Source organism: Crotalus tigris, unplaced genomic scaffold (genome assembly GCF_016545835.1).
Source record: "Crotalus tigris isolate CLP2741 ecotype Arizona unplaced genomic scaffold, ASM1654583v1 scf7180000024437.13266115, whole genome shotgun sequence".
Lineage (NCBI taxonomy): Eukaryota > Metazoa > Chordata > Lepidosauria > Squamata > Viperidae > Crotalus > Crotalus tigris.
Genome location: NW_024100606.1, coordinates 6,755,766 through 6,783,179, shown reverse-complemented (window position 1 = coordinate 6,783,179; position 27,414 = coordinate 6,755,766). Strand labels below are relative to the sequence as shown.

The window sequence follows — 27,414 nt, the reverse complement described above, 5'->3', positions numbered from 1 at the left end:
CAAGTTCAATTTCTGTTCCACGTAATGTATCCTTTTATAGAAGTGATATTGAATTCATTATCTTGCCAGGCATTCTCACCCAAGGACTGAATAAAGATAATTGTAGCCATACCTCTTGCATGCTGCTGCTAATTCATAAATTGAACAAAATGTCTTCTGAATCTCATGGCCTTGACCGCCACCTGTCAGGCTCCCACAGTAAATCGGACATTAGAATTAGATAAGCAAATTGTACTTTATTATTATATTATTATATCTCCTACCATCTTTTTTCAGCCTGAGTGGTAAGGTAATAATAATAATAATGTTGGAAGGACCTCGGAGGTCATCTAGTCCAACCCCCTGCTCAGGCAGGAAACTCTATACCATTTCAGACAAATGGCTGTCCAGTCTCTTCTTAAAAACCTCCAGTGTTGAGGCATTTACCGCTCCTGGAGGCAGGTTTTTCCACTGGTTAATTGTTCTAATTGTCAGGAAGTTTTCCCTTAATTCTAGGTTGCTTCTCTCCTTGATTAGTTTCCATACGTAGTTCCCTTACGAGTTTCTTTCTTTGCCGTTACACAGCTATGGGCTATTCCAAGGGTCTCCAGCCCTCAGGCCACGGTCCATTACTGGGCCTTGAGCTGTTCAGAAACAGACCACAGAAGTGGCAGGAGAGTGTGTGAGCATATTCGTACATGGGCAAGCAGTGGGCAAGCGCAGGAACGCACACTCCAGTTGTGCGAGTGGACAACCACTCATGCAAATGGAGTTCCACACACTTGCCTTCTGTTCACACGGAACCATCCTTCCTCCCTCCCCCGGGCTGGTCTGCAAGGAAAGATTGGGGAACTCTGGGCTATACCATGATTAATCCTTAGACAGCATCTTTTCCCATCTCCCAAGGTAATTACTATATATCATTACGCTAACATGATTGCTTTCACATTATCTTTATATATGATTTCAAGTACTGATTTGTCAGGATCTTCATTATCTCTCAAATCTGACTACAGTAGAGTAGAATAGAACAGAACGTAGAGTTGAAAACTAGAAAAAGTGTTTTCTTCCTTTCGGGTTCAAAATTTGAAATAATATAGGGAATTCTTTTAGTATAAAATATGACAGTTTACAATGATTAATGATTAAACAGAAGCCTATACTATTCCCCGCAGCAAGGAGAAATTGACTCTTATCCATAGAAGAGAATATATTTAATTTTGTTTCTATTTGGAAATTGCTTCCGGATTTTGTGCTTGCAATGGAAAAAAAATGAAAGTTTGATTTTGTTTTTGCTGATTAAATAGTCTTGTTGCTATAGAAATGGCTGGTATATATTATTGTGTAAAGGTAAAAGGTTGAAGTTGTAATGTTATCTTCTACTCTGTTAAAGAGAGTTGGAAGTTGATGCCTTTTTCTTTCCTTTTCCCTCTTTACACCATATTTTTTTCTTTTTTCCTCCCCATTTTTAAATTTCTCTTTGTATTTATACTTTGATAAACTAATAAAAATGTATTATTAAAAAAAGAATGTAGAGTTGACTAGACTAGAACAGAACAGAACAGAATAACAAAGTTGAAATGGACCTTGGAGGTCTTCTAGTTTCCTGCTCAAGCAGGAAACACTGTACCATTTCAGGCAAATAGTTGTCCAATCTCTTCTTAAAAACTTCCAGTGTTGGAGCATTCACAACTTCTGGAGGCAGGTTGTCCCACTGAATAATTGTTCTAACTGTCAGGACATTTCTTCTTACTTGTAGGTTGCACCTCTCCTTGATTAGTTTCCATCTATTGCTTCTTATCCTGCCCTCAGGTGCTTTGGAGAATAGCTGGACATCCTCTTCTTTGTGGCAACCCCTGAGATATTGGAACACTGATATCATGTTACCCCATGTCCTTCTTTTCATTAAACTAGACATATCCAATTCCAGCAATAGTTCTTTATACGTTTTAGCCTCCAGTCTCCTAAAGAATGTTGAGTCGAGTAGAATAGAACAGAATAGAATTGAGCAGACTAGAACAGAATGTAGAATAGAACAGAATAGACTAGATAGACCAGAATAGAATGTAGAGTAGAGTAGAGTAGAGTAGAGTAGAGTAGAGTAGAATAGAATAGAATAGAATAGAATAGAATAGAATAGAATAGAATAGAATAGAATAGAATAGAATAGAATAGAATAGCTTTATTGATCAAATGTGATTAAAGGAATTTGTCTCTGGTGTAAAAGCTCTCAGTGTACATGCAGAGCAACAGAATAATAATCATAATCATAATGATACCAATAAGGGGGTAGTAAAAAAATTAAGAAGGATAACACTACTACTGTCATACAACATGGGTAAATATACTTAGACACTGTGAGAATGAGATGTTCAGCAGAGTGATGGCACAAGGGCGGAAAAAACTGTCCCTGTGTCTAGTTGTATTAGCATGCAAGCCCCGTAGCGTTGTCACAAGGGGAGGAGTTGAAACAGTTTATGTCCATGATGTGAGGAGTTTGTAGATATTTTATCAGCCGTACTTCTGACCCACACAATATACAGGTCTTCTGTGGAAAGCAGACTGGTTGCACTGATTTTTTTCTGCAGTCCTAACTATTTGTCTTTAATGGGTCAAATGCTGTTACAAAAAAATAAATAAGATAGTTGGTTAAGAGATACTGTTAGTCCTCTATCAGTTTTCAGTATCTTTTCATAACACAATAATGATAGTGAGTTACAAAGAGACTTTTCACTAAGTAACTTTGAACTCTTTTTCCTTTATTTTCTCCGCCCAGGAGCCTTGCCTGTACTGTTGTGGAAATGTTAACAGAGAAACCACCCTGGGCAGAATATGAAGCTATGGCAGCCATTTTCAAGATTGCTACACAGCCTACTAACCCCCAGCTTCCTTCTCATATATCAGAACCTTGCCGGGACTTCCTAAGGCAGATCTTTGTGGAAGCCAGAAAGAGACCTTCAGCTGAAGAGTTGCTCCAGCATCATTTTGCTCAGCTCCCCTACTGAATTACCATCTCTGAAATAGCCTTCCATTTTTAGATGATACTGTTGTCTGAAGTGATGTGGCCTGTATCAGAGAATCCATTCCATAATGTTAGCAGATAGACATTCTGTTTGCCTAGTAAGGTAGTGTATAAGGGCAATGCAGAAGTCAGCCACTTTCATTTTGGTATCTTCATTTGGGATTGATGTTTCCTCTGTAATAACCCATGTGCTGACATGGTATTTGGCATGTGGCTAGGAACAGTCTAAAATGCTTCATTTGAATATAGATCTATCTCTGAAACTTGTGAAAATGAAAAAGGAGAGAATGGATTCTGAGAACTGCTAAAATCTATAAAAATGTGTACTGGGCTCATACTATCACTCTGTCTTACAGCTTTTCAGGTTGCAGGGTGTTGTTTTTCTTCATTAGCCCTCTCATATCCATGTTTCTGGATAATGAGAATGGGGGAGGGGATTCCCATGGATCAAAAATACGATGGAATCTAGGCAATAAAGTTCCCTGAATGAAATAAGGAAACCAAATTCCATTTAGGCAGAACAATGTGTTCTATATCTATGCTGTAATCATGGGCTAACCCAATTTTTGTCTAGCAAAAAAATCAGTATTGTAGGGCTTGACACTTTTAACTTCTATTTTTTTAGTCTTTATGGCATCAGAGAAACTAGGAATTCACATGGGAGAAGTTAAGAATTTTTAGAAATTAGCTGAAGCTGAGCAAGGCACAGTGCCCCTTCTGTGAATATTAAAAATCAATAGATAAAATGAGGAATGTATATGAAATTTTACATTATTTGCAGAATTTATCCATATTGTAGAATGTGCCATTTTATGGATTGTGTTGCACAGGATATCATGTAATAGATTGTGGTGAGGACTATTGTGAGAAAGCATATCAATGTGCTGCGTTTAGATGGATGTTGATAGGCTAAAACTTTCCCTTAACGGGTAGAGGTATATACAGTTAAGCTATTATGCTACAGTTATAATAGATATGAAAATATCTCAGTTACTGTGAGACATTCAGTTTCATATACTTCCATTAGATAGCTTCGTCTATTCCAGTGGTTCTCAACCTGTGGGTCGGGACCCCGTTTGGGGTCGAACGACCATTTCACGGGGGTCGCCAAACAAGGCTGTCCGCCATTTTTTCCCCGTTTTCTTTGGCCGTGCCCCTGGCACCCGGTGATGTATAAGTGGTTGGGGGGGTCACCACAACATGGGGAACTGTATTATGGGGTCACGGCATTAGAAAGGTTGAGAACCACTGGTCTATTCCTATTCCCTTTCACAGAATAACCTTTTTTTCCTCTCCAAACTTCTGACCAAAGATTATTTCATTGCTGCCAAGATCAGTCTTCAAGGAGAGGCAAAGTATTACTGCTGAGCCCACGCAGGATTGTTCATACTGAACAGAGCTTTCTTTTCCAGGGGCTTGTAAAGAAAAAATTGGGGCAAGGAGAAGTGAAATTGCTCATCTGTCTTTATTCATTCTGGGTTTTTCCATATGCTTTTCTGATTTTTAGAAGAATAGCTTCTAAAGTTTGAGACCATGTTTTCCCACAGTTCTGCAGTTTGTTAAATTCTGCATTGTTTTCTAAGAAACCTTTTTTTTAGAGGCACCTCTGTCAGATTTGAGTACAATTAAAGAATTAATTTCTTTATCTCTCAAATGCTTGGTTGCCAACAGCATACCTTTATTATATAAAATGTTGGATTAGAATCAGATACACTCAGACAGGATCTCTACGAGATCTATGAGTATCTCTGTTATTCATTATGTAACAAATCATGTACACTACAGTAGCATTAGGACAGATGAACGATGTGACCAATGTGTTGCTTTGCAAACAGCATTCTGCCGCTTGTGACACTTCAGGTGTTTGCTGTTAACCTTGCAAAGAAATATTAATCTACCTTTGCTCTAGCCAACTTGTCAAATGTTTGCTTCTCTGCAAAACTGAGATTTATTCTTATCTGTCACTTTACACAAAGCTGCATGTGGTAACTATTGCAATCTACCAGCCTCACATGTTAGTGAAAGCAGGGTGGGGGAGCAATGCTTTCAGTTAATTAGCAGTTCTTCTTTTAAAGCAAAATGCAATTAATACACAGATAAAAGCATTTTTTTCTGCTGTCTCGAGCCTTGTAGTGGTGGCAAAGTCCAGACCAACTATCTTGATGTACTCAGGTTTTTTGTCATTTTTTTAAGAATATCTATGGCTTTATAACAAATAAAAGCCAAAATGTCTGTACAGATCTAAAAATGCCACAATGATTTTCTTTTTCACTTCATTTGCCAACATGTCTGTAGATCTTGGTTTGTTGCCTTAACAACATGTATATTCTTTTTCCAGACAACAATGTTGAGTTATGGTTTTTCCTGTGATCTTAGCAAATAACCAGCAGCAGAGTTGAACCCTAATCTATTTTTGAGAATATGATATGTTGCCTTGGCTCCTCACTGGGTGGATAAGCATAAGAAAAAAGCCAAAGCATTATTCATATGATCAGCAGTGCACTTTTATAAATATATTTATATCACTTTCTTATTAAGCATTTTACTTCATGTAAAAAAATGATGATGTCTCATACTTTTTATTTATGCCATACTTGTTTATGTTTATATGTGTGTACAGCAATTGTTATGGAATGGGGAGGGAGAAATTGACGTTGTGAATTTTAAAAAAGGGGAAAGAAGCAGCTGGTTTTGCAAAGGTTTTGATTATTGTTTATTACAAGATGTGTCAGGTCAAAATACCTTTTTGTTTCCTTGCTAATCTTTTGCTGAGAAAAAAGTAAGTGAAATAGAATAGCAATATAGAAATGGCAATTTAGAATGATAGAAAGCCACAAATTAGATGTGTTAGAGACTACCAGTCTCATGTGTTCCTGTTGATATATCACACACAATTTTGATTGAGCTTATTGCCATTTCTTCACAAAACAACAGTGATCTGCATGGTTTCAGTGTAACCTCATTTTAAGATAGATTTCACATATTGGTCTCACAATTTTTGTATGTCTGCATTTCTGGAGCATTTAAACTTTTTTTTAAAACAAAATGGCTTATTGTATGCTTTATTTACTTGTTGTAGAATATATATATAAATTGAGTGAATAGCATACAGATAATCTAAGAAGGCCATGATGTGGGAAACAGTCTTTGCAATATCTGAATTACTAACATTGATATACTGCTGTTCAGTGCAATAAATTTGTCCCTGAAATTACATCTAGATAATATTCACTGGAGTTCTACAACATCAAATAATTCAGGAGTGCTTACTTCCAGATAAATGCATAAAGAATTATAGCCTTAAAAATGCCCCGTTTTGTAATTTATCTTTTATGCCAACTACTTCCAGACTTTCAATATTTTTGCCTTATAAAAACCCCTAGGAATCTCTTGTTTATGGCCTCCTGAGGAATTCATCATGCAGATTTGCTTTTGGTCGGTTTCTGATTCTCATCAGTGCAAATAAGAGAGTGAGAAAAAAAGGATATTTTGCAAATTCTCTCACAGAACTGTAACTATAAGCAAGGAAACAAATACGTGTTTAGGCTTGGTACGACGATTCTGTATACTCCAGCTTCACCTGCCACTGTTCTGCTAAACAGCATACATTTAAAATACCTTTTGTATAGGAGCTATTGCCATCAGACAACATGTATCTCATTATTTTCCCTGAATTACCTCATATATGTGGGCTAATTTAATATATGATTTGGAAATTTGAGAGATTGCAAAAAAAAAAAAAGATTGGTGATATATTTCTGTAAGATTTCACAGCTAATCTGAGATACTCTTCACATCAGATCTTTGAATTTATACCTTTGAATATGATAGTATGTCTGACTTTAACTAAATTTACCCAAGAAATTACTGAGATTGGGTAATTAAGTTTGCAGCCTTCTGTATATTTTACACTGCCAATGCTAGAACAGATATTTTAATTTAATGAAACTCAAAGAGAGCTTTGTAGAACATTCTGTGATTTATCATTTGGACCTGGAGTATACAGAAGACCTTGAAGTACTTCTATGTTTCTAATTTTTATGAATTTCTATAATGACTGAGGCTTGCAGTGCAAAGCCAGGCCAATGTGTAACTTTTATTTACAATAAAATATAATTTTCAGCTAGTTATGTGTGCTACTAGCTATTGTATTATTGGAGGCTGCTTGAATATCCAAGTGGAAGCTTCAATAGCTCCATTTTGCAAAAATACACTATGAATTCTCAATACGGCCATCCTTTCCTTTTTTGGGATAGTGAAAATTGTCTCACACTTTTTTAACTTAAGTAAGTTTATTTCATCAGATGTTCTCTTTGAAATCCACAGCCAGGGAAGTGAAGCATTCCTATGTGGCTTTGAATTGTGGGATTTGTTGAAATCTGAGAAAGGTATACTCAGCACTTTAACAGAAGCTTATCATCTCTCACAGCCTGCTAAACACATTTTTCTGTATATTCTGGAATGTAGGCACCAAACACTGTATCTTTTATTAAGGAAGACATGTTCTAAAGCTGCTGAACATGCCATTCGGCATGTTCTATATGAATTGTGTGTGAACCACAGCTTTTCTTCTAGACAGTGATATTAAACTGCTGGTTGTTTTTTTTCTAATGCATGCAATGATGATTGGATTGTTCTCCCACCCAGAACATGTTTCTTGTTCAGCAAGAAATCTTTTGGAAACTGAAGTAGAAGTTGCACATTTCATCTCTTAAAACTTTCATAAACAACATCAAAGAGGAAAAGCTCAGAAAACCTATATTACAAAAATAAGACAGTGCAGCTCTGAACACAAACACCACAAGTGTGCTTCAGCTTATCACGTACCACTGAAAAGGCAGATATAAAAGATAGACACTAAATTCTTCCCCAGAGTTTAAGGCTGAATGGATAGAACAGAGCTGATGAGAATTAGGATGCAAGGTCTGCAGTCCCCTTTTAGACCCATGTTCATTATGATTTTGGACTAATATACATGCTTCTGTAACTGTTACACCAATTCTACCCCCACAACTCTTAATGTCCAACTCTTATATGCCTGCTTGAAATTCCAAAAGTTGTATTTTCTATTTCATTGTTTAGGTTTTCTAAAGCTTGAATACATGCATCCTTGCTTTACCCTAGACATGTGTATGGTGTCTGCAGCAGAAGCACACAGCCTCCACATAAGAAAGGAGATAACAGACTATATTTAGGATTCTAAGTAAATTCACAGTCAGAATTCAATGTGTTGCTGCCTATTTGCACAATTTGTTTAAGTAGATAGCCAGATATTGGGAATAGATAATGCTCTGTCTCCTTCAAAACTATGTAAAAACAATATCTAAGAATTGGCTAAAGCCTGTTGGAAAAGTTTCTTCAACTGGAATTACAAGAGTAAGGAAAGCAACATCCAGGTCAACCTGTTAGGATGCTGATTGACTTGCTAAAAGGGAGACTGTTTATATTTTAACATGCTATATGGAAAAATGTGTAATCATACACTTTTGACCAAGGAGATGTACAGATGTGAAATATCACATTTACAGCTTGTCTAGTCAACCTGTTTAGCTACAATCCTGATTGCAATTCCATTACTAGTATGACCTGGCCCTCTTTATAGCATTAGTATTCCTGCTTTTGCATGAGTAAAGCAAAATTTCCCATTTTCAACATGTCTGTGTAGTTTTTCGGATACTTAATTCTTTCCACAGCCCATTAAAACTATAGTTCGTTCCTGCTTAGTCTTTCCTGCTCCTAGCCATCTTGCAATTACCACTGCTCTCCATCAGCTCAGTTCATCAGGTCTCAAAGTGGGGAACTATAGGCTATGGGTCATGCTGTATCTGAACCATTCTCCACTTCTTTCTGCAGCCAGAGTTGCTTGTGCTGCTTGCGCCCAAAGCCTTCGTCATAGTTGCCTTTGCTCTTGAACAGCTGCTGGTAATGTGGCTTGCAGTAGAATTCCCCATGGAGAGCTGCATAACTACCCAAGCTGAATAAAAATAAGAACATGTTAGGGCTTGCTAGAAAAGGGCTGAAAAATGGAAGAAAACTAGTATAATGGTAGTTATACTATGAAAATGAAGCTATGAGTTTACTACTGTGCCCTTCCTAAGAATTTGCAACACAGCATAGGAGCATGAGACTACCTCACAGAGGAAGCATAATTATTATACTGTACCCAGGCAAAACAGTTGTGAAATCATTTAAATGTTTAAATGCCATAAGTGCTTATGTTTCTCCAGAATGCAGAAAGAAGACTAATTTAGTCCTGCTTTTTCACAATTCCTACTACACTTAGTAAACATTTGTTTGATGCAAGCTCAACATCCAAATGGTTTTCTTGGCAACAGTACAGAACTACTTTGCCATTACTTTTTTCTGAGAAAATTTTCAACTTCATCCATTCAGGTACAAAGCATACCCAACTCTTGTTTAACTTTTTCAAGATCAGCTGAGATCATCTGCAAGTGAATATTAAGCTCTTTTTTTATAGTGAAATCTCCAATTTCTTTAATTTATTTTAACAACCTCAGCAGATTGAGAAAAGATTAATGCCTTTCTCCCTGTGCTTTAAATATTACAAAGTGTCTAAAGCTGAAACATTGGGACTTTAAGGAACTTTGATCTGTTTGCCCTTCAAGGAAAAAAAAAACACTGCTCTGATTCAAGCGAACATATTTTGCACAGTCTGGGTAGCATTCAGTACATGGTACAGACGCTGAAAAAAAATGAGATGTCATATCAAAACAGAATTTATTTTCAGTGTTTTATTAGGCTTCTAAATGGGGTGGATGGAATTATAATTAATGATGGCTATTGGGAATGATAGAGAGTCAACAACCAGGAAATTGACCATTACCCACATATTCCCTTTACACTGCTTCCTCCTCAAAGCAAAAGAGGAAAGCTCTCATTTTTCCCTTACCTTAGCTTGGTATGGCAATGCTTACAGCAAAAGCAGGAGTTGTGGAAGACAAATTTATCAGCCACCAGGCGCTCCATAGGATAGACTGTTTTCTGGCAGGCACTACATGTCTCTTTCACCTGGGCCTTCAGGCTGAATGACTGGATGACAGAGAAAAGGTGATAATGGGTGAAAATTCCAGAAGAGGAGGCAGCAAGGAAGTGAACAATGTACAATTACCAGTGATTTAATTGTGAAGATAAAATTTCAAAACTTTTTGGATATAGCATACTTGACTCATATGCCAAGCTTCCTAACTTCAGTTATATTTAGCTAATAGTAAATTAAACAGTCTTAAGAGGCACCCTGGTTTAATATTAAGAACTTTAATAGTTGAAATAAGCAGTAGTTTATGGAGAATGTTTCAAATCTAAAAGTGCAGGACACTGGAATTCAGAGTGAAATAGTTAACAATAGCACTTAGCAATAGCATTAATACTTATATATCACTCCAGAATGCTTTACAGCACACTCTGAGCGGTTTACAGAGTCAGAATATTGCCCCAACAATTTGGACCCTCATTTTACCAACCTCAGAAGAATGGAAGGCTGAGTCAACCTCCAGCCCTGTCAGAATCGAACTCCTGGCAGTCGGCAGAGTCAGCCTGAAATACTGCATTCCAACCACTATGCCACAAATATTTACTTAGTAGAAACGAAAATGCTGTTGAAAATCATTGTAAAGGACTTATATGGGAATTTATGTTCTAAATTCAACTGGCATTTAGGGAAGATATTTTTGAAATATACCTAAAAAGCGAGCTATCGATTTGCCTTTCAATACTGAATTTTAAAAGTAATCAAGAGAATGATCACAAACTCTGCATAAAATGTACTTTCTGCCTAAAGATGAATTATTTTATTGCTATTTTCATATGTTCTATAAATATGTTGCACAGAGATACAAGAATGCTCTCTGAAGAGATGATAGGAATTGCCTTTGACAGTTCTGGTCAGTTTTGATAGGTACATCAGTTCTCAGCCTTTTAGGATCAGGATGGCCTGATAACAGTGATTCACACACTTATCATTTCACAGTGAGACCACTGCAGTGTGTCTTACATAGTGCTTCTGTCCTTAAAGAAGAGCAGTTAGAATCAGAAACTGCAGTTAGCAGCAACCTTCTCACTTGTATTTTGACTCAAACAAAACTGTGTTTATTTCAATAATATCTACTTATTGAAATATTTTACTTTATTATTAAAGAAAAGCTAGCAAGAACAATTTCATTAATACACTGAATGTCTAAGAGTTAAATGCAGTTTTTCTCAATCTTGGCACTTTAAGATGTGTGGATTTCATACAGTATTTCAGTATTCCCCAGCCAGCATGAAGTCTCCTTCCAGAATGCTGACTGGGGAATTGTGGCAGTTGGAAGTTCACACATCTTAAAATTGCTAAGATGGAGAAACAATGTTCTAATAGAACTTACTTGGCTTCCAAGTAGGATTTCTTGAAGCCAAGGTGGGCAGATTATCTGAGGCCTTAGCTGTGGTCACAGAATATTGTAGAGCAGTGGTGGCAAACCTATGGCATGGGTGCCAGAGGCAGCACTCAGAGCCCTCTCTGTGGGCACATGTGCCATTGCCCCAGCCTCGCCTCCCCCCGCGACACCCTCCTCTCCAGCAGCCCCCCTGAAGGAGAGTCACCCCTGAGTGTGGCCCACATGGAGCAGTGCAACCAAGGACATGACAGCCAGGCAGCATAGACAAGACTCTGCCCTCACACCCCATCATGCACAATTGATGCTGCAGGGCACGGGTAGAGGATGTGACCGCCATAGTGTTGCTAGGCTGCCTGGGCGATCTGCGGCGGGCCTTGGAGGTGGTGAGTGGCCCTGCGGGCAGGCAGGGCAGGGGATGGGGGGCGGAGCAGGGGCGGGGCAGGGGGTGGAGCAGGGACGGGGCCAGTTTTTGGGCACTCGATCTCTAAAAGGTTCGCCATCACTGTTGTAGAGGGCAGTAGCTTCTGACAGGGTGCATCTGGGCAACGTCTTCTGTTTACAGATCCAGAATATTTTCTTGATGTACTGAATATCTCTGAGAGTTTAAGTAATGGAGGAGATCCCTGCAGTAAGTCTACCTTAACAGCAATAAAAGCATGTGTTTGAATCTATGCCATCTATTGTGCCCTAGAACCCTGACCTGTGACCTGTGAGAAACTTTTTAGGGAAGGACAGATCAGAAAAGCACTTACTAGTTCACTCTGAAGAATTTTTCTAGAGGATAAAATTGTTTAGATTCTCTCACAGTTAGATGCTATCTGAGCAGATCCTATAGAAGTCTACATCTTGCGGAGTACAGGGAGTCCTCGACTTATGACCACAATTGAGCCTAAAATTTTTGTTAAGTGAAATATTTGCCCCATTTTACAATCTTTCTTGCCACAGTTGTTAAGTGAATCACTGCAGTTAAGTTAGTGACACAGCTGTTAAGTGAATCTGGCTTCCCCATTGACTTTGCTTGCCAGAAGGTTACAGAAGGTGATCACATGATCTCAGGATGCTGTGACCGTCATATTTATGAGTTTATGAGTCAGTTGCCAAATGTCTGAATTTTGATCACTTGATCGTGAGGATACTGCAACAGTCATAAGTGTGAAAAACAGTCATACATCACTTTATCAGGGCTGTTGTAACTTTGAACAGTCACTAAATGAACTGTTGTAAATCAAGGACTGGGATGAATCTCAGTAACCTGGGATGTATCTCCTAGTCCTGAAGAAATGGAGTGTCTTTACAATGTCAACTCCACCACCTATAACCTGGATCTCTATCCTTCCTGGTTAGTAAAAACTACCATACAAATAATAGGAAGTTGATTAAAGGCAGATTAAAGGTGGGAATGCAACCTTAAGTGAAGAGTTGGTATTGTTTGACTTATTAACTAGACAATTTCAACCTGGCAAGTCTTCAACCTCCCTTTTGGATTAAGTCTACTGAGAAAACAACTGATTAATTTTATAGCTCAGAGATAAATAAGCCATCCATCTCTGCCATTCCTGTGATCAAAGATAGAAATGATTCAAGTAATTAGAACACCCAGCATTAAATAGATTATTTATTTTATAGTCTTAACTTTGTGAAGTAACAAAAACCAGAAAGAAGAAAAAGAGTGATAAATACCTTGGATCTTTGCACAATAGATGACCCCATGTTGCTCTTGGCTTCCTAAAAAAAAGACGGAGAAGGGAAATAAAAATTAATGTTCTTCTGGCATAACAAATCATATTTTAGATTTGAATACAAACTGCAGTTTACTTGTATTATAATTAATGGTGAAAATGAGCAAGCTAATACTTTTCTTGGACTCTTTATTTTGAATATTGTTAATTAGCTAAGAACAATAATAATGAAAAAAAAAAAGATTCAGAAACTCAGAGACATCCTATTGCTTTATAATAGAATATGAAAAAAAAGACTACTATATCCATAAGTTACATTGTGGAAAAACATATTCAGGTGAATCTGTATAATCACATTATCTTCAGATGAATTGGAAATATCTCAACAAAATACATGGAATGAAATAGATACAGTCCCTTGTGATACAATCTGTATAGTTTTCTGATGCAACTTTTTTTGTATGACAGTGGATGGCCACACAAAAAGAGTTGCATCAGAACACTATATGGCAGGGTGAGAACCCACTATAGTACCCAGCAAGCCAAGAGAGCAGGTACCTACGTGAACAATTCAAACAGAATGGGTATGCACAATCATTTGTCACAAGATGTCTGTGTAACACAATGGGGAGAGAAAGGAAGAAACAAGGTACATGACCAACCACATGGCATACTCTGCCACACATCCAAAATATTTTGGAAGTTGTAGAACGCAGATCTGCAAATGGGCACTGCACACTACTCAGAGATCACCATACAAGGACAAATTATGCATTGTAAAGATCACTTGGAGGTGAGAGATACTTCCAATGTAATCTACTGGATCCCCTACATGGATTGCCCCTGTGACTGTGTAGGACAGAGGTGTCAAACTGCCAGCCTGCGAGCTGGATGCGTCATGCAGAAGCTGCACCCACCCCATTGCCGGCAATGGCAAAACAGTCATTTTGACATGTCTGGTGTAGAACAAATGGTGAGGAAGCTAATTTCACCAGACTGCAAGAACACAACTAAGTGGTCAGACAAGGAGACCCAAACTTATTGGTCGCTTCACACTGCAATGAACAAGGACCCAGATTCAATTTTGCAATTGAGATTGTTGGACAAGCAGGCACAAAAAACCCAGGGAAGTGACTGAAACCTGGGAAACAGGCCCTTCGTCAGTCAACAGGAATGCTGATTTACCACCAGCTTATCAAGTATTTAGAAAGTGAGAGCTGGACAGCACAACCAAATGACAGCTATTGACTTAAAAACCAGCCATCAACATACCCTAATCAATATCTGAAAAGCCACTTACAACAGGCACTATAAATACCAGACACAGAACAGCACACACTCTGCTAGAGAGACATTCCCTGGGGATGGGGGCTCCAGCACAGGTCTGAAAGTTCAAAAGACTAAACCTCTGGTCCCGGTAACCGACCAAGATTGGATCCTGTAATTTTTTATTTATACCTCTTTTCCTCCCAATAAGAAAAGTATTTATTTCAATATACTCTATCCATTAAGTTTTCTGCCATGATGAACATGCTGCTATTTAAGGTACCAAAAGAAGTTTGTTATTTGCATAACTATTATGATTACCTAGATAAAAGTAACATAACTCTGCTTGGTTCACATATAATGCTAAGTCAAAAGTACATCAATTACATTGCAACTTAATGCTACATGCAATCCCATCCATAGTAATCCTATCTGAAAAGCATGGTTTAAACAAATGATGATGGCGCAACATACAAACAATATTATTTCCTCATTTATTCCCTCTGAAGTAGCAATATACGGTAATTTAAAGATACTGATTTCTGTACATACATTAGAAGAAGCTGTACTGGATGGTCCCTTAGCTTGGAACATATTCTCACCCACTCAGATTTGTATCTTCACTTGTTTGAGCTGGCTAATTCTTCAATGTGGATATGGCTTTTACCTGAGGAGACAAGGGAAAAATTAAGTCTTCTCTACTAGAATATTTCTCCTCTTTCTGAAATGTAAATTCCAGATGATTGAAACATCCTGCACAAATGCTAGTATACACATACACTATTTTATTGTATTTTATTTCCTTTTCAGATTAATTGGAGATCAAGAGATAAAAAACAATTCTGAATGCAATCTCATACATAGTAGAAATGTGTTAAAGTGACATTATTTTTTAATCTAGTTGCAAACATATGAAAAATGAACTTATTTACACCAGTATGTAACTTATCTATTTTAATGCAGTCATTAATAAACATATTTTACAAAAACTATTCTTGAAATAGTATCTATAACTTAATAATATAACTTAGCAAAATAAATTAATGTACCTATGTTCTTTAAATCCCTAATATATAAGATGTGTATGTATGTGATGGACTTGTATTGTCTATTAAGAAGATTCACATTCTCCCCTAAACTTTCCTTCTTTCTGTCCAGAAAAACAAAATTGTTGGATTTGCCTACCCAGTTTCAGTTTGTTTGCATCTTCACTGTCATTTGAATCTCTCCTATTTATGTGCAGTTACACTTGCTGGAACATTCTTGCCTCTCTGTTCTGCAAAGCATGTGTGCTGCTTAAGAAATGGCCCTGATTCATTTCCGTTCCCCTCTGTGGTTAGCTTATTTCCTGCTTTCTCCACTTAAGGATATGCTTTTAGTATCACTCAGGTACCCATAAGAGGGTTAAAATGTTCAGATTAGATACTAGAACTGTACAAGTGTGGGATTAATTGCACAAATATGTCCATGGGCATACTCCCACAAAGGTCCTTGAGATAACAAACAACCTGCGTAGCCTTGCATCTGGAGAGTGTCTGTTATGCGATACATTGTAACCACCCCTATATACATCTTTTGATTACGCTGTGTGATGTAAAAACCTTAGTAACAATAAAATAGGGTGTTGGAGTCAGCTCTGGGCTCCCATCCCGAGATACCTGTGTGCGTGTCTCAATCTCCATAGGAGACCACCTCATCTGGTGACCCCGACGTGATCCACTGAGGGATACGTCCCTGCCGACCCTTTACTTATCGCCTGGAATAGGCTTGGTGCACCCGACGAAGTTGCTGGCAACTGACTCCTCTTCGTAAGTATGGGGGGGGTGGAATGTCTCACGCTCAAAAGCAGCATGTGGAAGAGCTGAGGCTATTTGGCAGGAAAAAATATCTTACTGATCAGGAACAGAAATTAACCCGTCACCTTTCTAAATCTGAGGCTGTTAATCAATTGCTTGCTTACGTATGGGCTAACTGCTCATCCTATCCGGAGTCTGGATCTTTAAAAGTAGATACATGGAGGAAAATTGGTACCGTTCTCCATCAGTCTCCGAGAGCCCCCCCAGAGATTTTGTGCCTTTGGAAAATTGCCTATACCCTGATTCAAACCCATGCTGACTCGCCTCATCAACCTTTATTAGACCCTCCACCGTATAAAAGTCCGTCTGTTATGTTGGCCACTCCCTTGCCCCCTGGAGCAGGTTTTAACCCTCCTTCTGCCCCTGCAAATTTTATGGATCCTGATAAACAACAAACAGCCTCTCCTGTTTCTGCCACGTTGCTGCCTCTCTCCCGGCCCGGAATCATCCGTGGTGCTTTTCAAAAGGCTTTAAACAATGGTGACTTAAGCGTTTCTGAACTATCCGAGACAGAGTTGTTCCCTATTACTTACCAACAGACTGCAACAGGCATAGTGATCGATTGGGAAGCACTTCCCTTGGCTATTATCCGAGAATTGAAAAAGGCTACAAAAGATTATGGCATAACCAGTCCCTATACTAGAGGACTGATACATTCAATTGCTAGTGCATATCGAATGTTGCCTCAAGATTGGAAAGATCTGTTCCGCATGCTTCTTAACGGAATGCAATACATAGTTTTTGAATCTGAATATAAAAGAGAGACACAAAACAGAGCTAATCACCCAGGTTCACAATGGACAGCAGAACAACTCTTTGGAGAAGGCAATTTTGCTACCCTTAATGCTCAGGCTCAAACTTTTACTCCCTTTGCATTTCCAATCATTAATAGTTGTGTTCTTTCTGCCATGGCTCGTGTTGATGAGTCTGGCACCCCGATTCAATCTTTTTCTGCCATTCGCCAAACTGCAACTGAATCCTATGCAGACTTTGTGAATCGCCTGCAAGTTGCCATTGAGCGTCAAATTTCAAACAGAGATGCAGCAAATGAAATCCTCATAAAATTGGCTTATGAACATGCAAATGCAGACTGCCAGTCCATTCTTAAACCACTTGTTTCCAGTCCCACGGCTACCCTAGCAGACTTTCTTAAAGCCTGCCGAATTGTGGGAACCAATGCTTTTCAAATGGACATTCTTGCAGCTGCAATCCAAAAGGGGAATCAACCCCAAGGCACTTGCTTTAATTGTGGGAAATCTGGTCATTTTAAAAAACAATGCAGAGCCCCAGGAGGCGGCGCGGCTCGACCAGCTGCCATCCCCGGAGCCAAGCCCAAAACTATGTGCCCAAAATGTAAAAAGGGTTTTCATTGGGCCAATCAGTGCCGTTCCTCTCAGTCCAATCGGGGAAACTAACAGAGGGGTCTGCAGCTAACCCCTCTCCAAAGGCTGCATCCTTTTCAGACCTTACTTCTTCTGCTTCGCAATATTTTTCTGGCATAGATTTAAAATTGGCTTCTGATCTTTCTGTTACTTTTCCTAACCTACTCATGGTTGCTGAAACCCTTTATCCTGGACCCTTGCCTCCGGAAACGGAGGCAATAATCCTTCCCACACCTGTTGCCCGGGAACAAGGAGTGTTTGCTTGCCTGGGATATAAAACACTTTTAATCTTGTACTTTTTACCTTAAACTTTTTGACTGTTTCTGGCACCTCTGGCTCAACTGCCGCAAGCAGGCATTTTTCTGCTTCTCCCACAGATTCTTCATGCCCCCAGGTATACTATCGACATTTGCCTGATCCCACCTGGAAAGGGCCTGCCTCCCTCATTACCTGGGGTCGAGGCTACGCTGCAATAGATGACCATGGCGAGATCATCTGGACTCCAGCTCGTTGTGTTCGTCCTTATATGGCTCAACGTACACCACCTCAGCCAGGCATATGAGGATCAGGGACTGTGGGCTTTTAATGCTTTTGTACGGGATGCCAGGTGCACTGCTCTTACACTTAACGTCACGAACTGTTGGATCTGCATGCAAATTCCTGGTGACAGTCGTGGTGGCCTTATTTTCCATGCCATCCCGTTCAATGAAACAGGATGGAAGCAGCTGTGGAAAATAACTACAGAGACATTGCATATGACATATGCTGTGGGCGCTCGTATAATGGAACCTGCCAGATTTTGTTTTTATAGCACAGGACTATTCCGTACTGCCATTTATTTGGGAACTTATAGTAATTGTCAACAAGTTATTATATGGAATTCAGCAAAGAAATGCAAATCCATCAAAAGCAACCTTACTAAGATAAATGACACTTATCGAAGCAATCAATGGACAAACATCAGTACCTACATGGCTTGCCTTGACATGGAATCCATAATAACATTTGCTAATGAGTCTCACCAGGGTTATTATGAGTTACCCGATATGTGGCTATTATGTGGCTGTAGAGCCTATCGCCATGTGCCTAAGGATTGGAAAGGCACCTGTACACTGGGCCTTTTGACCCCCGCTGTATATGCCTTGCCTCATCTCCCTGATGGATGCCTGCGGAACAAACGTGATACTGGTTCCTCGGATCCACCCCTAACATTGGGTGGTAGTTTAGAGACTCAAATCAGCAGAGGAATTCTACCCAATCTAGGAGTTGCCATGAACTATAGGGACCTTCATTTGCTTAATAATTGGACTGTTCATATGTTTAATGAAACAATCAACAGCATTAAAATGATTAATCAAGAAATGGGGGAAATAAGGGAAGTAGTTTTGCAAAATCGGTATGCTTTAGATATTATTTTAGCAGCAAAAGGCGGTGTATGTGCCTTAATTCATTCTCATTGTTGTATGTATATGCATGATTTTCAACCTAATATTTCTGCTACAGCTAGGAAAATGGAATTTATGCTACAAAATAATCCCTTACGCAGTGATGGATCAGGCACCGTGGATATCTGGGGTGCCCTTTGGTCCTGGCTACCGGATGGATCCTGGCTACGATCTTTGATTTTTATTATAGTAACCATTTTGATATTATTTGTATTGCTATGTTGTTGCATTCAATGTATTCCCTCCCTCCTGCAAATGTGCAAAAATGTTACGCCCTCCACTAGGAAGGACGCCTTAATTAGTGAATCAAGATCCCTTCTGGAACTGGAAGTGAGTAACATTAAAAAAACACAAAACGAGGAAATGTGGGATTAATTGCACAAATATGTCCATGGGCATGCTCCCACAAAGGTCCTTGAGATAACAAACGGACTGCTCCAGACACAGGATACATTCATCAGCCTTTTGGACAGAGTCTGATAAGAACACGTGCGTAGCCTTGCATCTGGAGAGTGTCTGTTATGCGATACATTGTAACCACCCCTATATACGTCTTTTGATTACGCTGTGTGATGTAAAAACCTTAGTAACAATAAAATAGGGTGTTGGAGTCAGCTCTGGGCTCCCATCCCGAGATACCTGTGTGCGTGTCTCAATCTCCATGGGAGACCACCTCATACAAGCAAAGGGCAAAAAGTCCTCACCAATCTGACATGCCTGAATTCACACCAAGGCAGCTACTGCAAATTATTGGGCCACTGACACTAGCATTAAAACTATTTTCAAAACTGACAGTGCATCAGGAGTTACGTTTTCTAACATAGAGCAAAATTTTGTTATAATCACTAAGGTCTGCTAGAGAGTGTATTGGAAGGTTGAAATGATTTGACGCTATTTGTCCTTGTTTTGACTCCTGATGTCAAATTTCTCTCCATTAATTCTTTTGTGCAAAGCTTGTCACAGTACAGTGTAGAACAAAGTTTGTCCTACATGGAATCCAGAAAGGTGTTGCTGGCAGCTGAGTTATATTATCTTGGACAAAAAGTATATAAAGTATCTCTAATCTTGTATATATTTTTGTTGAGGTGTATGATGGTGCTCTTGGTGTAGATATGGGGGCAAAACAAGGACACATTAGTGTCAAAGCATTTCTGTCTTCCAGGATGTTCTATAAAGTAAATCTCAACATACTGTTTTGGAAAAACTAGACTTTATGTTCATCATTGAATAAGAGATTGCTGAACTCAAATATATCTAAAGGTTTCATGCAATCTCAGAAGGTCTCAACACACACAATTAGTTTTTAACTCATTATAATTGTTGATTGACAAGGGATTTGTAATCTGTCTCTTGCATAACCAACTTGTCTTTCCCTTCTTCCTCTCTCCATCTCACCCCAATTTAACTCCTACATCAGTTCAATAACTTTATTCAGCTGATGAATAAATAAGGTGCAGCTCACAAAAGCTTATGTATTTTAATAAAATATATTAATTTTAAAAGATACCGATCATCTCCTTCTAATATCAGAAAGTATATGGCAACACATTATCAATAAACAAATAAACCACACATTCAGACATGGCAGAGAGGCAAGAAAACTGAGATAAGAGTGCAGAAGGGGTCACAAAACAATTAAAGAATGCAGTACAACAAATAAGCATTCATTCTAAACCCATCTCTGTCGCTTTATTATTTTAAAATGTATATTTACTTATGAAATTTATATGCTGCCAATCTCATACCCCAAAACAACCAGAATTACATATTTTGTATACCAAGGTTTTTATATATATATATATATATATATATATATATATATATATATATACCAAGTTAGATTTCACTAAATCTAACTAAATGCTACTTTCACTATAACTAGGATAAAGGTGGAAAAATACAGAAATACTAGTCAAAATCCAGGCATAGCCAGTGAGGGAAAGAAGTATTTGATCTCCTGCTGATTTTGTACATTTGCCCACTGACAAAGAAATGGTAAGTCTATAATTGTGACAGTAGGTTTATTTTAACAGTGAGAGACAGAATAACAACAAAAAAATCCAGAAAAACCCATTTCAAAAAAGTTATAAATTGGTTTGCATTTTAATGAGTGAAATAAGTATTTGACCCCTTCGCAAAACATGACTTAGTACTTGGTGGCAAAACCCTTGTTGGCAATCACAAAGGTCAGACGTAGTTCTGGGCTGATTCCTCACCGTTTTCATGATCATGGAAACTCCACGTGAGATCTTGCATGGAACCCCAGACCGAGGGAGATTGACAGTTATTTTGTGTTTCTTCTATTTGAGAATAATCGCACTAACTGTTGTCACCTTCTCACTAAGCTGCTTGGTGATAGTCTTGTAGCCCATTCCAGCCTTGTATAGGTCTACAATCTTGTCCTTGACATTCTTGGACAGCTCTTTGGTCTTGGCCATGGTGGAATCTGATTGATTGATTGATTGCTTCTGTGGACAGGTGTCTTTTATACTGGTAACAAGCTGAGATTCGGAGCACTCCCTTTAAGAGAGTGCTCCTAATCTCAGCTCGTTATCTGTATAAAAGACACCTGGAAGCCAGAAATCTTGCTGATTGATAGGGGATCAAACACTTATTTCACTCATTAAAATGCAAAGTTCTGGTTCTTGCTCTTCTGGCATCCTTAACCCTTGCTATTTGATGTTATTATAATAAGTCTTTGATGTTGTCTCCCTTCTTCTGGGTCTGGCTCATGTTCTTTGACCTTCTTCTCTTTTATATGGTATGCAATTTCAAATAATGACACTCACTGATGTCAAAATGATGGGTACAATCCGATGATGTCCTACTCCTCTTTAACATGCATTGCAGAATTCACATTGATTTAAAACTGCCAGGGTCTGGATCACCTCATTAACTGCTACTGTGGACTTCCTATGAATGCAATTACATAACTAATTATCAAGAACTCAAAGAAATTTATGTTGTTCAGCTCAAGGGGTTTTTTTGTATACAGCCTGCATTTACATAGCTTCAATTTTTTTAGTCTTAAATAGCAGTTAGATAATTAGATAAAAGTTTTTAGTTTAATTGCTCTTTTACAGGTTTTAGATTTATAACCAACAAATTTTACAATTTCATGAATAGTATGTGGACAAATGGTCTTCTTTTCATGATCTGTTTCTGAGTGTCAATTTTTCTCAAGTTAGGTCATTCAGAACTTGGCCAAAGAAATGTCAGAAGAGGAAACTGGTAGCTATTTGTTTGTGTAATTGTACATGTGTGTGTCTGTGGGTTTGCAGAGTGATACTTCACTTTCATTTGATACGCTTGAATTTCAAACTGGACCCTCCAGTTTATATAATTGGGAATGGTCTGAATGAGATTTCCACTAAAAGAAGTGTCTGTTCTCTGTCAAATGTAGTGGCTTTAGCTCCAGATATAAAGGCATTCAATTTTGATACCAGTGATTGAAGGTTTTCTTCTTTATAAGAAAATTATTCATTTTCTGTTGAACTCTTTGAAGTTCTAGTTTTTGTTATAAAATTAAAGTGTCAAAATTCAGATTTTATTATTAAAGGCATTATATAGGTAGTCTTCATTTAGCAACTGCCTTATATAATGACCATTCACAGTTATAATGGTGATGAAAAAATAACTTTGCAGCCAACCCTTATATTTGCAGGTCTGTAAAACAAAGGAAAGTTGAAATAAATTCATAAACTATCACAGTTTCACTTAGCAATTGCTTAATAACCGAGTTGCCAGTTCCAACTATGGTTGCTAAATGAGCGCTCAGTATGAGTGTGTGCTACCATCAGTCTCTTTCATTTTCTCTTTTCTTCATTAAGTAAGGGGAGTTAACAACCTTATTATCATAGTTCTTCTGGAACTTAAGGCATAAAACCACAAGTTCCTATTACAGTATCTCCATTTGAGATAGATACTGGATAATCCAAAGGATTTCTGTTCCTCATGAGCAAAGATTCTTTTTATGCCTTCTGCAAGGTTTTCTCTTCGTGTCTATCACATAGTACTATGAAACAGTAAGTGAAAAAGCCTAAATCCAAATTTTCTTCTAAGAACAAGAAATATACTAGCTGAATTCCCTAATTAAGCACTCTTTTCATGTATAGGTTTCAACACCCCCAGTTGTACAAAACTCTAGTATAATCTCTGACCAAATTTTGAACTCAAAGCCAATCTTGACTATTTCATATAACAATATTATATATATTGTCACAGATAAGCCAAAAATGTTAGGTTCAAAAATACATCCACAAAATTGGGTTCAGGTTATCTGCGGACCGGAGGTCAGATTTTTTTAAAGCCCACCACAGCTTTAAAATTATGTGGTTTTATAAATTATGTTGTAACAGTTTGCAGTTTGCCATCTGTCACTATGGCTAAAAATTCAAGGTTCGGCTTATCCACAGGCAAAAAATTGTTATGGTATTTTGGTTAAGGTTTTGAGGGCCAACTTATCTGCAGATAAGTCTACCTAAAATTTTATATGGTAACTACTTTATAACAATAATGTATCAGCTGAGCTGGTGACAGAATGCCCATAGATACCACTGCAGACTCATTACTGAATAGATTACAATGCCCAGCAAACGATTTCCCCCTGTGAATATTTATGACATTGTATCTCTAGTGACTTTCCAGGTTAAAAATTGACTGGAGTGAAAACCAACTTTTCAGGAGGACCCTATTACCCCTGGGATAATTTCTTTGACAGGAATCCCTTTTCTAGTCAATTTTTGGCAGAGGAACATTTTTTGCTCAGTGAAAGGCTAAAGAGCAAGTGACAACTTAACTATTATATGATAACTTGCCCAAAAGCTATTATTCTGACTCTCTAGCCATTGAATAAATGGCTAGAGAGTTGCCTAAAAAGATAAAAACATTTACAACTAAAGGATTACAACTCCAAATAAATGATACAAGATAAATCATTCAGAAGCAATGAAAAGCTGGACCATATACCAAGGGAGCAGAAGAAATATCTCACTATTTCAAAGATACTACTGTTAAAGTGCATTCCTATAACAGTTACTGGAGAGAAACACTGTGCAGAGATTCAAAAAGTAAGGACTTTGCTGTTTGCTCTATTTTTTCACTTTTATTGCCAACAGAGAATTTGAATTTTCTTCATAAGACCTGTTTTGTATATTCTTAATCTCTAGACAAATAGCCTGTTCTAAACAAAAGCCAGCTAATAAAATAGGCATACCTCACCTGAATAAAATTCACAAATCTGCTGCTTTTTTTGCACTAAGCATTCAGGCCATTTGGTTATTATATAATCTAAATAATTATCTCTTCCCTGCTAAGAAAGCAATAGCTAAAGATAAACCTGAGCTACTTCATTGGCTTCACCAGTGATATTACTCATAGCAACTGCATCAAATCATGATGATGTTCAAATGACAATTGTCATAACTATTGTGATTATGTTCTTGCATCCTGATAGCTGATGTCATGGCACTTACATCATGACATATTACATCATTTGTTCTCCCTTCTTCTTCCATGGATGTCCATGTTGCAAGATATCCCAATACATCCAGCAAAGAGAGCAACATTTCAGAATTTCATTAGAATTAAACTCACTAATGCTGAATTCCAGAATCCCATTCATAGCCTCAGAAATGAAAGCTTTTTATTCTACAATTTTTTGAATATTATGTCATAGAGAAAAAAGATAGAGCTCCTAAACATCAACACTGTCCTTTAATTACAACTGTGCTATCACATGATTTTTCCCAAATTCCTGCAATATTTTTGCAGAACCATTTATTTTAAGGTAGATTAATATACACTAACATGTATTTGAATCCTTCCTTGACTATTAGAAAACAGAACTGACTTTCAAGATGTTTTGCAGCTGAATCTTTCTACAATCCTGTAACATCATTTCTCTATAAGTTATTTATAACTAAGTTATAAACTAATTTTAGAATTAGAATATTTCTCTGCTAATTTAGCAAAAAATAAATATTTAAAACTGTCAACAGTTTTTTTTTTAATCTACTTTCCTCTACATTCAATTCTTTCTTGTCCTTGTCAGAAAAAAAAATCTATTATGAAGTCCTTGGTGCTCTCTGAACTTGGTTGTTTGCTTGCAGACATTTCATTACTCAACAAGGTAACATCGTCAATGCTAGTGATTGTGGATTTGCTCCCATGCTCCCTAGGAAATAAGGACATTCACTAGGGCAATAGTTCTCAACCTAAGCCCATGGGCCCCTTAGGGGGCTGCAATGTCATTACAGGGGGTCCACGAAGGCTTGAAAAAATGTTATGATTTAAATCTTGGGGGTCCATGACCATGGTCTGTGGCCTGAGAACCATTGCACAAGGGATTGAGATCAACAACTCTGTGAGATTGATTGACTGAGAGAGAGTGAAGGATCCAAAGTCATTCAGCTGGCTTTCATGTTTAAGACAGGACTGGAACTCAGTTTCCTAATTTTTAGCCTAGTGTCGTAACTACTAGATCAAATTGGCTTCGTATAGATTAAAAGCTTTCTATTTATTTGAAACAGAAATGCAATTATTCTACATGGAAATATTCAAACATATGACTCCTCAAAGATAGTATGAAGTTGAACAGATTTTGTATATATTTTTAAATGCCTGTATTTTGACTTAGTTCTTAGATTACATTACTTGATTTGCCTTGTGTCTATGGAGATTCTCAATCATGGTTGTCCCAAAGGTGTTTTTTCAAAAGGCAACTGGACTTTCTTGTATTTCACTGAAGATGTTTCACTTCAGCTCAGAACTGAAGAAGCTTCTTGAATGGGAAGTGAAATGTCCTTAAAGAAAAACAAGAAAGTCCAGTTACCTCTTGAAAAAGCACCTTTGGGACATTGTGTACTTGTGCTTTTAAAAATGCAGTGGTTGGGCAAAGATATAAATACTCATTGAATCCTAAATCAATCAAGTGGGAAAGAAAGTATAACATACCAGGGTAAAATGTGTTTGGCCAGTTTGCACTTTAATGTACTGCACAATGATAGCCATAGGACACCATGTTAAAGCCAAATACCTCACCCTAGGCTTGAATTAGGAAGCAGGAATTCCAGTTCAGAACCAAATTCTGGCACTCAAGACAAGTCTGAGCAGCTAGCACTTCTGTTTCCGAATCACCAAACTATGGCAAAATTCCCACGGATTTTTTTCTTCAAGTAAGGCCAAAACAGAAATATAATGAGATCAAGCCTCAGAAAGACCAACTCCATCCCAAAGGAATTCAGGAAGCTACTTTTGATGTCCTGCCTCGTTATCAACACCACCATTCATCGGACTTAGACGGTTCGCTTCCTGAAATAAGGATCAGACGGTTTGTTCAGGGTGGACGCCAGGTTTTTGTACAGCACCGAGCACTTTACAAGGCATTCAAGAAGCACAGGGCTCAACAGCCGGGGTGCCGCCATCTCTTCGCTTTGAAAGCACAAATGCAACAGTTATTCTTAGCTTAGCACCTCTCCCATCCTTCTTCTCCACAGCGCACCAGTAGGCACACCTCTTTGCGCCAGTGCACGCAAGCAGGCAAACGAAGCCAAAGTTACAGGTCCGCTCTCTTTCCCGAAATCTGGAGCCTACCCGGTAAGCCTTTTGCCCCACCAGTCCCAAACAAGGCCTCTTTTGCATCTTGCCCTCTCTGCATCCGCCGCGCCCGCCCGCCCAGAGCATCTGGCCGCTGTAATAGGCCATTCACCACTTACCAAAGGGCGTCGCTGCGCGCCGAGACCCCAACTGTCCCAACGAGGCCGATCTCTCGGCGCACCTCTGTTCGCTGCTGCTTCCAAGGAAAGTGGGAGACGCCGGCGCTTCGACCCTCTCAGCACACAAAGCGCGGCACTGCTTGTTTCCTCCTTCGTCTCCTTTGTGTGCGAGTGCGCGCGCAGCAATCTCTCAGCCCCTCGAGCTTCCCATCCTACTTCGCTCTTTCTCTCCTCACCTCTGTCTCTCCCCTCCGGCTCCGCTGAATCCCCACTGCTTACTGCCTTCTTCCCCCATCAAGACAAGGGGACGGGGTCGGTGGGTATGTCTGAGTGTGTATATGCTTGAGAGAGATCGGGACCCCCGCGATAACCAATCGACTTGGTATCCTGTTCGGGTCGTGGAGATCAAATGTCGCTCTGAGAAAGAGCGATGGCAGTCAAAAGTTCTTGAAGTCTGGCTCTGAATCTGGCCAATCAGTTGCCCGTCCCTGGAGTAGCTCCCTAACAAAGAGCGGAGGCCCAGCAAGGATTTCGGAGGGGGGCATCTAATGCTTTGAAATCGCCTGCCTCGGTCCCGCTGAACAGGTTATTAATTAATTATATCCAGTGGCTGCTCATTCCATAGGTCCCACTAAAGGTGCATCCTTAGGAAGTCTCGAAGCAGTTCTAATCCTGAA

At 38.6% G+C, this 27,414-nt stretch overlaps 2 protein-coding genes across 4 annotated transcripts in view; one reads left to right on the top strand and one right to left on the bottom strand.

Moving 5' to 3' along the window:
* MAP3K3 (mitogen-activated protein kinase kinase kinase 3) overlaps nucleotides 1-7,127 on the top strand; it is an 83,420-nt gene extending 76,293 nt beyond the window's left edge. For both annotated transcript variants that reach the window (XM_039331521.1, XM_039331522.1), the window contains one exon: nucleotides 2,756-7,127. In XM_039331521.1, the coding sequence (XP_039187455.1) occupies nucleotides 2,756-2,984 (229 nt within the window). In that variant the 3' untranslated portion in view covers nucleotides 2,985-7,127. The remainder of the gene's footprint in view (nucleotides 1-2,755) is intronic.
* Nucleotides 5,696-27,075, bottom strand: LIMD2 (LIM domain containing 2). 2 transcript variants are annotated; one of them, XM_039331525.1, is made up of 5 exons: nucleotides 26,738-27,075; nucleotides 14,892-15,006; nucleotides 13,075-13,119; nucleotides 9,912-10,051; nucleotides 5,696-8,975 (listed from the first exon to the last, which is right to left on the bottom strand). In XM_039331525.1, exons 2-5 carry the CDS (start codon nucleotides 14,931-14,933, stop codon nucleotides 8,816-8,818), a joined length of 387 nt encoding a protein of 128 aa, XP_039187459.1. In that variant the 5' UTR covers nucleotides 14,934-15,006; nucleotides 26,738-27,075; the 3' UTR covers nucleotides 5,696-8,815. The 2 variants fall into 2 exon arrangements, with proteins under 2 accessions (XP_039187459.1, XP_039187460.1); XM_039331526.1 differs by lacking the exon at nucleotides 26,738-27,075 and adding an exon at nucleotides 15,525-15,623.
* Between the last annotated feature and the right edge of the window lie 339 nt (nucleotides 27,076-27,414).

Excerpts from the sequence above, each read along its gene's own strand:
- LIMD2 (XM_039331525.1), bottom strand. The coding sequence starts at position 14,933 with ATGTTCCAAGCTAAGGGACCATCCAGTACAGCTTCTTCTAAT. Across the intron at positions 10,052-13,074 it reads CTATTGTGCAAAGATCCAAG|TCATTCAGCCTGAAGGCCCA; the intron begins GTATTTATCACT and ends TCTGTCATCCAG. Across the intron at positions 8,976-9,911 it reads CATTGCCATACCAAGCTAAG|CTTGGGTAGTTATGCAGCTC; the intron begins GTAAGGGAAAAA and ends ATTTTTATTCAG.